Raw genomic sequence first — 11,764 nt, 5'->3', positions numbered from 1 at the left:
CAGTCTGCTCTTCCCACTACGTCTCTTAGATACAGTTCCAATGATCAAACAACAGGATGGAAAAAGCACCTCCCCTCCCTAGTATGCAGCTGCTTAAGCAGTAACTATCAAGAAGATCCTTGCAACAAGCTTTTGAATGTTCAGGGTGCTGGGTATAGGCTTAGCTCAGAAATGGTTGGTCTTAGGTACCATGGTGAGTTCTACCTGACTTACTGGCACAAGATCCTTTCACAAAGAGCAGTTGTTTCAACTGGAGTGTGGAAAAACCTTTCTGTAGGCTTTATAAATGCTGTCTAATGGAAAATGAATTAGCAGAACATGAGGAGTAGGTACAGGAGCAATCTCATAATGTCCTCATTGTTATAAAGCAACACACAAACATACAGCATAAGCTGTTACATTGAAAACGATCATCCTCCTCCAACAGCCTGCAGCAGCAAACAGCTACAGGAAGGGATTTGCTAACACTCACATAACACTCTGTACTAGTTACTAGCCAGATCTTCTCCTGATATTTAGCAGGATTCTCTGTTTTGGGAGAAAGCCTTGATCCTGGATAAACTGCTCCACTTTCAGCCTTCTGGTTTAGCTACATGGTGAAAACCATGAACTGCAGAGAAAGGGAAGGGAGCAGTCATCCTGTGGAGCTCTGTTTGGACCATTTTCAAAATGTTATTCCCATTGAAATGGCAAGGGGAAATTTCACAGCAGGGTATAAAACCAGAGCAATTCTCAGCAGTTCTAGTTCTGTCAATACATCTTTTGGGAAAAACAGGGATATGGCATAAAAAGGATTCCTGTCCTCTCCCAGCTCTTTACCTGGAGGAAGTCTTGCTTCAAAGGAGCCACAATAGACCTGGAAGACTGGCACAGTTAGTTCATGGACCTCAGCTGTTTCTGACATGTCTGGTCAGGCTGTTGGTATCCATTAGTTATCTTAGTTATCTTCAAGCCCTACAAGCATCTCTACTCCTTTACATATACACTAGGTGTAGGAACAGCCTGTGTAGGATATCAACCAGTACAAGTATGAAGAACAAGAGAGAGAGACCTTAAAGAGCAGATTTTGTGACTTTGTGGGTGTCCCTGAAACCATTTAACCCAGGTACAAACACAGATCTCCAAGGACACAAACACATCTCAGCTCCCACATGGCACCAGCTTTGTTCTCCATAGGAGTCTCCCCAGCTCCTGAAGGATAACAGCCACTCCCTCTGGAGCCTCCATTTACTTCCTTCTCTTTCATATGACACCCACAGCATTTACTAGGACAGAAATCTCCATCTCCATCCCCATCATTAAAGCTGTCCATCAAACTCACATGCCCTGGAGCAGGAAAATCAGCCACATGCTGAGCATGAAGCACAGTCCTCATTTCAGGTCCAGCTGACTTGGATACCCACACTGGTTCTCTGCTGCAAACCACCTCCTCTTCTCTGATGTTTAAGGTTGCTGCCTCATTAGTAAGTGCTCCTAAAACCCCAAACAAATAAGGACCAGTCTCCATGCTCTTGGTGACTTGTCCTTTATATTATTAGACCAGACTGAAAAAGTTAAGGCCATTTTTATATTAATCTCTTTGAAAATTGGCCTTGTTTTGTTCACTATTAAAATACAGCATCAGCTGTGCTATTAGCATTCCTTTGCTGATTAGTCAGAAAACACATTTTCCTTGCATTTTTTATGTGACATCTTGGTTAGCAAAATGTTTTCTCTTACAAAACTCTTTTTTTTTTTTTTTTTCAGAAATAAAAAATTCTAAGTACCCATTTCAATACAATTCACAGGTCAATACAATGTACAATTTCCATACAATGTACAGAAAAATTACATCTAGAAACTGTAAAAGAAAACCATGAGGACAATATTTCATCGTAGTGATTTGTTTCTATCTTTATACAGTGACAACAAATGTGACATTCCAGGGAGTTTTCAGGCAGTTCTGGTTTGTTGTGTTTGTTGGTTGGGTGTTGGTTTTTTTCAGTCAGATCAAGGACTTAAAAACTGGTTTGCCAAGAGGCTCACATTCTGTCACTGATAAATGTAGCAGAAACTTCCAGAATAAAAAGACACTACTTTTTCTTTTTTTTGGAACCTTTCTCAAAGCTCAGAAAAGATCTTAAGACTTCAGCTATACTTTAAAACAAAATGGCTAAAATTTTAATGCAGTTTCAGGATATACTTAATATTGCAAAACCACAAAGGAAAAAAAAAACCAACAGAAAAGGAGCTGGAAGCTGCATGGATCAAGACATTTGAAAAGCAAAAATAAGGCAAAAACTGAAACAGTTGTGAGAGCTACACAAAATGGTTTTCATTAAAGCAAGATAGTTATGAATATTAATATTTAACAATGTGATTGGACTGGATCTGGTGCAATAGGCCTGCCCTCAAGATCTGTGGTGTTCAGAGCACAAATACGGATTTTGAAAGCTCCTGACACTACAAATCATTGCACAACTGGCAAGTTACATAAAGCAGCCATAATGAAGAGGCCTTAGGGGTCTCTGTACCTACTCAGCCATGACTCCTAAAGAAATGTAGAGCTCCCAAAGGAGTGTAAGCATGTGAAGAGGAAGAAGCTTCATTCCTTCATGTGTGTTCCTTGTTTTAAAGGGGGGGAAAACCCCCAAACCTCTTTATATTAAACTGGGTTTATTTAGTAGCAAGGATGTCCCTTCTTTGTTTTTCTCCAGAGTGCCTGGTCTCCAGAATACCCACCACTCACATCATGTGTTTTGAAACAAGAGTAAACATTGATACATATTAATGACAAAAACAATTGCTTGCCCTAGTGCAACCTTCTTAGCATACAACCTATGCATCCACCAACTAATTCAGTAGGGAGTAAGATTATTAATACTAGCCAAGCCTAACTTTCATCAGGAGGTTTCCCTGTCAGCATAACAGTTCCCTGATTGCTGTATTTTCCTGGCAAGGATATCAGTGATTTAGGATCCCTGACAAATAAATATGAAGGTTTAAGGATGTCACTGATCTAAGATCCCTCCAAAATAACTGTGAGGGTTTCAGAACAAGATCTCTAGCTGCATGCACACTTCAGATTTTCCCTACAGACATCCTTAGTTTCTGTTGCATGTAGAATCAGTGATCTTCCAAGCTCCCTCATTCTCCAAGATGTCACGACAATGTCATTGCACATCTGAGCATAGACTGGGATAAACAGTTGCAATACATCAAGCAGAACTCTGATGGGAAATCCTCCACTGGGAAATCCTTTAACACTTGAAGGATTAAACTAGTTCTCATTCAGCTCTCAAACAGCTGAATGAAAAGCACACTTGCTAAAAAGCAGTTCTCAGCTCTTCCCATTGAAGTCTAGATGACAGTAAGACGGTTTTGCCCTGCATGCCTGGCTTGATGCTAGTCTGATCATACTAACTTGATTTTAAAAGGGAAGACACTAATCTTTATTAGATTACTTAAAATCACATACATTAATTATTATTAATTTTCTAAACCTGCACACAACTACTTGGTTTTTTTCAAGTGGCATATTCCACACATTTACCATATTTGGTTCTTTTCACCAGGCAAATATTGTCATGCCTCTGCTTTCACTTCTCAAAGCCCTGCTGTATCTCTCCATCCATTGCTCCACTTTATCCAAACCTCCTTCCCAATAAGAAATAAGGAAATAACTCTCTGAAATCTGTGCTTATTTCTTCCAAGTACTGGAAACTCCTTTTAAAAACTTTTGGTTTAAGGCAATATAAATGTCACAGAAAATCCAGGAGCACTGAAATGAAAAATCTTCCTTAGGCCACCATCACTTCCCCAAATGCCTTGACTATTTAACAAAAACAAACCAAACAAACAAACAAACAAAAACCCAACCTAACCAACCAAAAAAACCCCCACACACAGAAAAAAAAAAAAAAAACCAAACCAGAAGCTCAGTTAGGATCAAATTAAAGGTCATCAAGCCCAGAGTCCTGTCTCTAAGAGCAATCAGCTGGGCATACTCATCTTGCACAGCTAATGGCATGGTCTGTTTGCAGTGATTTTTCTCACAGCTTCTGGCAATCAGTAATTTAGAAACTTCTAGAGACCAAGGTCATAGAACCAGCTGGACTTGTCATCCAGAGATGTTCCATGCCCTCCCTGCACCCATATATTGCTGTGGTCTCTACAACATCCTGTTGCAGCACTCATCACACAGAACTCGTTGTCTTTCTGCCAAGAATCACACTGAAGCACAGGCTAGTGGGGATTGGAAGGGACCTCTGGAGATCATCTAGTCCAATCCCCCTACTAAAGCAGGGTCACCTAGAGCAGGTTGCGCAGGACCACAATGTCCAGGCAAGTTTTGAAAGTCTCCAGAGAAGAAGACTCCACAACCTCTCTGGGCAGCCTGTTCCAGTGCTTCATCACCCTCAAAGTAAAGAATTTGTTCCTTCAGTCCAAGTGAGACCTCCTGCATTCTAGCCTGTACTTGCTGCCCCTTTTCCTACCACTGAGCATCACCGAAAAGAGCCCAGCCCTATGCTCATGACCTCATGCATTTATAAGCTTTGGTTCTTTTCTATCTTGGGCCTCACCTGATGCAGAATTTAAGGCTCTTTCACTCAACAGACCAGGCATTCCACATGGTTTCTGCTTTTGAAGTAAGACATGTGTTTTAAAAGAGAATTTTTCCATCATTTGTACAAATGTAAACAGTGCTGTAAATACATAAGCAGGGCAACTGCTTCCCTAAGAATCCGTGGATGATCACAAAAGCCTGCTTGTCAAATACAGCTCGTGCAAGTATTTAGAACTGCTTATTTTGAATGTGGTACAAAAGCATCCTGAGATAGAGCAGTGTTAGCTGATGTGAAAAAAAACCTGAGCATTCCGCATAATTCACAATCTTTCTGACAGTATGAAAAGTGAATTTGCATTCCTGTTCTTGGAAACAGGAATGTTTTTCACGTTTCAAGAGAAAATAAGTGGAGTTAAAGACTTTCGGAAGTGCTTATATGTGAACACAGTCAAGGATAAATACAGCTTCACCTCCTTTTCATGGGGTCAGACTGTCAATTAAGGGCAATCCAAAGGCTTTCAGACTTGTCAGCTAAATGCAATCCCAAACACACCTACTTGTACAAAATGCCACCGTGTGTGAGCACTGTCTGACAGGTCTGCAACATCCACTTGCACAGAAAACAGGGAAAAGACTCTCAGCAGCTTGTCTTCACTAAGCACTCTCTGAGATGTGGACTGACCCCCCCCAAGAATACATTGTACAAACTCTTACAGAACATGCCTCTAAATTAGGACTTGCATTTCACGTCCCACCCATTGCCACTGAGTTAATTGCAGCCTGGATTTAAAGATTATCATTACTTATAATGTGTAAGATGTGTGAAAGGGAATTAGGCGTATATAATGTCAGTTCTCTCTCTCTAAATTGTTTAAATAAGGGAGGACAAGACAAAGAAATTATATAGTAGGGGATGTGGTGTCTACATCATAATTTGATGCCTACTGCACAGTTTTGTATTGCTGAGGAAATTCAAAGAGGCAAAATTTGTGGCCACAGGAGTGACTATTGAATGCTCTCTGGGATGTTAGCTCTGCTGAAATTTGGAGTCCTTGTGTGGTTTCAGGAGAGCAGTGGTCAGATCTGGGCCTGTGTCTTGTACTCAAATCACAGATGTACTCATAAAAAGCAACTGCTTACCAAAACTGGCTCCAATATCAAGTGAATTCTGCTCAAAAAAAGTAGAATTTAATTTCTAGCACTCAGCTACAGGCTTACTGAATTACAATGGGTACTTCTATTATCCCACGTTTCATTAAGCCCAGTCTTAAAACATAGCTAATTCTCCCTTACCACAAAGAGGATTATCCATCATAAAATGTATAATAAATAACTTCAAGACTCTCAGATATTGTAGTGGTGAATTAATGTAACTATTCAGAGAGCACCCAGCATGGCTGACTGATCACATTTCCTAAAAAGCCCCAGAAATAAGAGCATTACTTTATATTTATCTCTAGCCATTTAATAAGGAATGTGTTGTTATAGCCAAAATTCTTGTGGGCCTTACCTCCCATTTATTCATAAATAAAGTAGAAACTTTACCAGGATTTTAGTTATGTGAAGAGATGAGGAGAAGGAAGCCAGCTATGCAACAGGCTCAAATGATGCCAGTCTTTCAAGTGCGTGTCTGAAAACAGCTGGATTTCTGAGGCAGAGAAGTAGCTCCTAAGCAACTACACAGAAATATGTGTGGAACGTCAGGAAAGGATGTTCACGTGCTTTTTCTTCTAGCTGGAAGGTTTCTTCTGAAACAGAGGGATCTGATTTGGATTTTTGAGGCAGCTGTTCTGTTGCTAATACACAATACTTCTATTTTTACATTCATTTTACTGTTGCATCAGCCTTCTACTTGTACACATAGACCTTGGAATCCTGGCTCAACTACCAAGCCAAAGTCTAACCTTTTGCAGAATACTGAATATAAATGTCATATAAACCCTTATCATGATGAGCTGTCTCTGCTCTGGTTGATTCAGACCTCTCTCCTATTCCAAGACTGACATTTTATTTGGTCCATGACCACCACCTCTTCTCTATTAATGCAAACTTACATTGCTACCAGCAGTACAGATAAAGGATTGAGGCAAGTTTACTTGAATTTTAATGATCAGAGCTATACAGATAGATCAAGAAATGATGTAAAACATACATAGTACAAAAAAAGGTCATAAAATGTCATAGAATACAGCATGTCTGAAATGTGTAACTCTGCACAGTGCCTCAGTGCTTGGCAATGAACAGAATCTTGAGAAGATCATGACATTTTAGATAGATTTTATATATACTGCACATCTTCTAACTACACTGAACATATCTTAAATGAGGCCAGAGCCACTGTGAGTTTCAGCTTCCAAAAGGCTCCAGCTCATCAACTAAGTGCATGAAGAAGACCATGCTACATTGGACACATCCTGTTAATTTTAGGAGCTTTGTGGGAATCACATAAGGCAGAACAAAGACACAGATGATTGTCTTGGACAGGGATTTGACCCTTTCTCTGGCATTTAATGTTTCCATTTTTGAAAGGCAAATTGATGTAAAAAAAAAAAAATTGGTTTCCCTGCACACATCTCATATCAAGTGTAAAATGATGCTACATCTCAACAGACAAACTGACATGCCCTCACCCTTCTTATGAGAGGCTAAATTAAATGGCAGAGCCCTAACGGTTCAGTAATGGTCCCACCACAGTACACTACTTCTGATGATGAGAAAACTAAGTGAAACTGACCACCCTTAGCTGTGGCAATGTAATTCCAGCCCTGGTGGCACTGGGCTGGAACCCAAACCTCTTTTCAGTTTCCAACCTCAGCCTTTGAAAATAACATTAAAGGCTCATGTTGAGAGGCTGGTTTTTAAACTTCTTTTCAAGAGAGAACTGAAATGTGTCTCCAGCATGAAAAGCTCCATTTGTGCCTTCTCCTGTGAATAATGGCAGCAGAGAGAGGGGAACTTCAGTCTCCTACCAGCACTCCACACTGTAGTCTCAACACAAGGCTGCAGTGGCCTTCAAAAATATTGATTTATAAATGAAGTATCTATTCCTACATAAATGTCATATTAAAGTATATCACAGAATTCAGCACACCATCTGCCTAGCCATGACTCCAAACTTAAATGTTATCCAAGTTCTTGCCTATATTTCCCCTCCAAATATTTGTATAGTTTCAAGTAGCCAAAGGAAGCTGGTGCTGATGTCATTCTTGTTGAAATCAATAAAAGCTCTGCCTCTGGCTTCAGCAGGAACGGCCTCAAGCATCCTGCAGTGACAACTTTGAAATACTAAACCAAAACTGCTACAGCCATCATTCAAGGAAGTCGTGTGTTTCTAGTTCTATTTGCAACCCTCCTGAACACATGAGGCACTTTATAAACCCATGTCAAGAAAGTCATAAGATGATGGCCACACTGGGCACTAATTTAGAGCAGTTATCTTAAACCATCCTGGTCAGAAATAGTTGCACTGATGGATTTCCCATCAGATGCAGGCTGATGCAGCAGCTGCCAACACAAACACCAATGCTCATGTCACTCATTTGTGCTATGTGCATCCCCTGACCAAGCGATGTGAAGTTTTATTTCAGATCAAATGCCCATGGAAAAGTGGAGATGCCATGATTAGAAACAGCTATCTGAGCTTTTGTGACAAACTGCAGGACATCAGTGTCCTGATAGTGAAGAGCAGAAGAGCACTGACATTACAGACAAAGCACGGAGAACCACCTGAGCTGGCTAGTGGTCTGGGTGGTTGGAAGGAGGAAAGAGATGCAGCATTGCAGCAAGGGAAATGGTAAGAGAGACTGGTGGGAAGAGGAATCCTGAGGAGGCAGAAATGAGGAAGAAGAGAAAGGAGAGAAAGCCAGGGAAGCACAAGAAGCAAGCATGGAAATCACTATTATAGGTCAAATAGAATAACCAGAACTAATATTTATGTATAAATTAAACTTTATCACCACAGCCCTGGACTGCACATGACCTTCAGATGGAGTTAACAGAAAGCCTGCATGCACAGTCCTATATTACATCATGTGCTTATTATTGCTTTTAAAAAGGATCCAACATGTAAAACATTCCTTAGCTAGGTATATGACCCTAAATATGTGATGCACACTTTTTTCAGTCAGGCAATGGATACAGCCAAAAGCAACCTTCAGTTTCATGGAACATTAATAATTAGAATGAAATGAGCACTACAGATGGAATGCATATTTGGAAAGAGAAAAGCCTTAATACTCAAAACTACTTGCCTGAAACTGAATTGGGTGCACAGTTGTGTGACCACTAACTAGTCAGTTACCTTCTAAAGGTGACTAACAGACAAATAATCACCCCAGCTACTCAGAAAAATCATTTTACTGTGATATTATAGGCATGTACTAAAGGTCATTTGAAACTGAAGTTGGGCTTCTACTTTGCCATAAAGCAAAACACATTAAAAGAACAATTGAGCTGGTATGTGGCTTGTGCATGTGAGAATTCAGTTCCACTATCCACAATGAACAAAGCTGTTCTCTTTTATTGCTTTTTTCAGCACTTGAATATCTGCCTTGTAAGAGAAATTGTTTTTGCCTAATGCTATGTCTGGTACTTCAGGTGTGGTCTGGCTAGCTTTTTATAGCACGTTCTGGAGTGCTTTTAAATCATCTCCAGGCAGAAATAGGTATCAGAAGTGGTACTCCTCCTGATGTCCCTCACTGACATCCAAGTGGCATTAAGGGGATAACAACAAGCTATACAGACAAAGGAAAAACCGCATCCCTTCTCCGTAAGGACAGGAGCAGCACTGGCAGACTACTCTGGTCGCCCTTCGCTTCCTTGGTGCTGTACAGATGTCTCACTAAAGAACTAAACAGACAGTCCCATTTCTAAGCAGCTCGCCGAGCACCTAAACCATGGATGGCAGCTCCACGCAGCATCCTTCCCGAAGGATACGACTTTTGTGTATCCCCTGCCAACGTGCCCAAACTCTTGGAGTGAGCCGTCCCGTTTGTTACCAACTGTGCGTGAAACGCGACGACAGTTTATCCTTCTCTTTGTCACACCTCGCTGCGACCTTGTCCTCCTCCTCTCACCCTCCTCCCCCCTACTGCCCCCCCCACCCCATCCTGCCTGTCCCCTGCCGGGCCGCCCTTCCCCTCCCCACAGCCAGCCATTCCCTCAGGCACACCTCGCTCGCCGTCCCGGCTCCCCGAACTTCACCCCCAGGCTCCCGGCTACCTGCCACTGCTAGAAGAGAGCGGGGGATAAGCTGGAACCCACTCCTCCCCTACCCAAAACAAAGCCACCCTTGTCCCGGCCGCGCCGCAGACCAGCGGGAGGACCCCCGGGACGTCCCGGGTGGGCTGGGCTGAGGCGGGGCCGAGGAGGGGCTAGGGCGGGGCGGACGACGGCGCTGTGCGCAGGCGGCCCCGGGGAGAGCAGCCCGCGGCGGCGGCGGCGGGAGCGGAGGGCTGGGGCCGGCGGCGGAAGCGGGGCCGGGCGCTCCCGGGGAGCGGAGGGGACAGGGCAGCCGTGGCAGCTCCCCGGCGGGCTGGGCTGGGGGCCGGAGCCCCTTCCCGAGTAGCTGGTTGATACTTACTTATTAGTGCTTTCTGCCTGTCCCATCTCAGCACTTTGGCTATTTTGGCTGGTTTTGGTGGTGTTGGGGTGTTTTTTCTCCTTTTTCGTTTGCTTTTGGCCAAGCGGAAAGGAGGATGGGGTTCGAGCTGGATCGCTTCAACGGGGACGTGGATCCCGACTTCAAATGCAATCTGTGCAACAAAGTTTTGGAGGACCCGCTGACCACCCCCTGCGGTCACGTCTTCTGCGCCGGCTGCGTGCTGCCCTGGGTGGTGCAGCAGGGCAGCTGCCCCGTCAACTGCCAGCGCATCTCCACCAAGGAGCTCAACCACGTCCTGCCCCTCAAGAGCCTTATTCTCAAGCTGGACATCAAGTGCGACAACCACGCTCGGGGCTGCGAGGCAGTGGTGCCTCTGCAGCACCTGGGCGAGCACGCCGAGACCTGCGACTTCTCCCCGGCCAAGTGCCGCAACCGCGGCTGTCGCCAGGTTCTCAACCTCCGCGACGTGGAAGCGCACATGCGGGAGCGCTGCGAGGCGCGGCCCGCCGGCCTCTGCGAGCAGGGCTGCGGCTTGATGCTGACCCACGGCGAGCGGCGGGCCGGCGGGCACGGCTGTCTGCGCGCCCTTCGTGCCCACGGCGCCGCGCTGCAGGCGCGGGCGACTGCGCTGGAGAAGGCGCTGAAGAAGGAGGCGCTGCGCGCAGGCAAGCGGGAGCAGTCGCTGCTGTCGCGACTGGCCGCGGCGCAGCTGGAGCTGCAGGTGACGGCGCTGCGATACCAGAAGCGCTTCACGCAGTACAGCGCCCGCCTCGACGCCCTGGCCCGTGCCCGCGCCGCCTCCCCCGGCAAGGTAAGGCGAGAGGAGCGCAGGGCCCGACGGTGGCGGGCCCGCTCGGGAGAAGTTTCCCCGCTGCGTCCCCCGCGCTCCTCGGATGCCTCTCAGCAGAGGGGTCGGGCGGGAAGGGCTCGGAGGGACGGCCGAACCCCACGGGAGTCAGAGGCACGCTCTCGCCGGTGTCTCGGAGCCCGGCCGTGGGCGCTGGGCGTGAGCAGGGGTTGTCCTGAGTAGCCCGTCTCGCCCCCACACCCATGGAGTTTTGGCTTTTAATAGCTGTCATGTGCTGGTTTCCGTACTTATTGTTTTTTTCTAAAGTGACCGTCATTGGTGTCTGGACCGCATATGGCCTCTCACGCATCAAAATACCAAGGGCACGGTATTACTTTTTTTCTGGTTTAGTTCCCTCGCTAAAGAAAAATTTAAACAGCAAAGCTGGAATTTTCAGGGCTGGAAATGGTATTAAACCATCCGAAATCAACTCCCAGGAGTAACACAAAGCAGAATGAGTTGGAAGAGGCTGTTGTGACCCAATGCTTTCCAGACCCTTAGCTCACCTAGCATCGCAAAATATGGCTTCCTACAAATTGCAGTTTTTAGGATTAACTATTGCACAATTCAGACACCTTGCCGGCTATTTCATGATCTGAAGCCATCACCTTTGTAACATCCATGTCCAAATACAAGATGCCTGATGTGTACTTGTATTTATTTTCCAGAGTCAAACGGGGTTCTTTAAAAGCCCAGTTTAGGAGGAGAAGGAGTTTCTTGACTTCAGCCCCTCACAATCAGACCATTTCTAAAATGACCAGAATCAAAA

At 44.7% G+C, this 11,764-nt stretch overlaps 1 protein-coding gene across 1 annotated transcript in view; it reads left to right on the top strand.

Annotated features, from left to right (window-relative positions):
* The first annotated feature begins 10,005 nt into the window (after positions 1–10,005).
* The window catches only part of PDZRN3 (PDZ domain containing ring finger 3), a 156,771-nt gene continuing 155,012 nt past the window's right edge, over positions 10,006–11,764 (top strand). Inside the window, exon 1 of the mRNA XM_054161389.1 lies at positions 10,006–10,959. Coding sequence (XP_054017364.1) covers positions 10,243–10,959 — 717 coding nt within the window. The 5' untranslated portion in view covers positions 10,006–10,242. The remainder of the gene's footprint in view (positions 10,960–11,764) is intronic.

The sequence above is a fragment of the Dryobates pubescens genome, chromosome 1, assembly GCF_014839835.1.
Source record: "Dryobates pubescens isolate bDryPub1 chromosome 1, bDryPub1.pri, whole genome shotgun sequence".
Taxonomy (NCBI): domain Eukaryota; kingdom Metazoa; phylum Chordata; class Aves; order Piciformes; family Picidae; genus Dryobates; species Dryobates pubescens.
The sequence above is the reverse complement of the archived record's forward strand: the minus strand, read 5'-3'. Positions and strand labels throughout refer to the sequence as shown.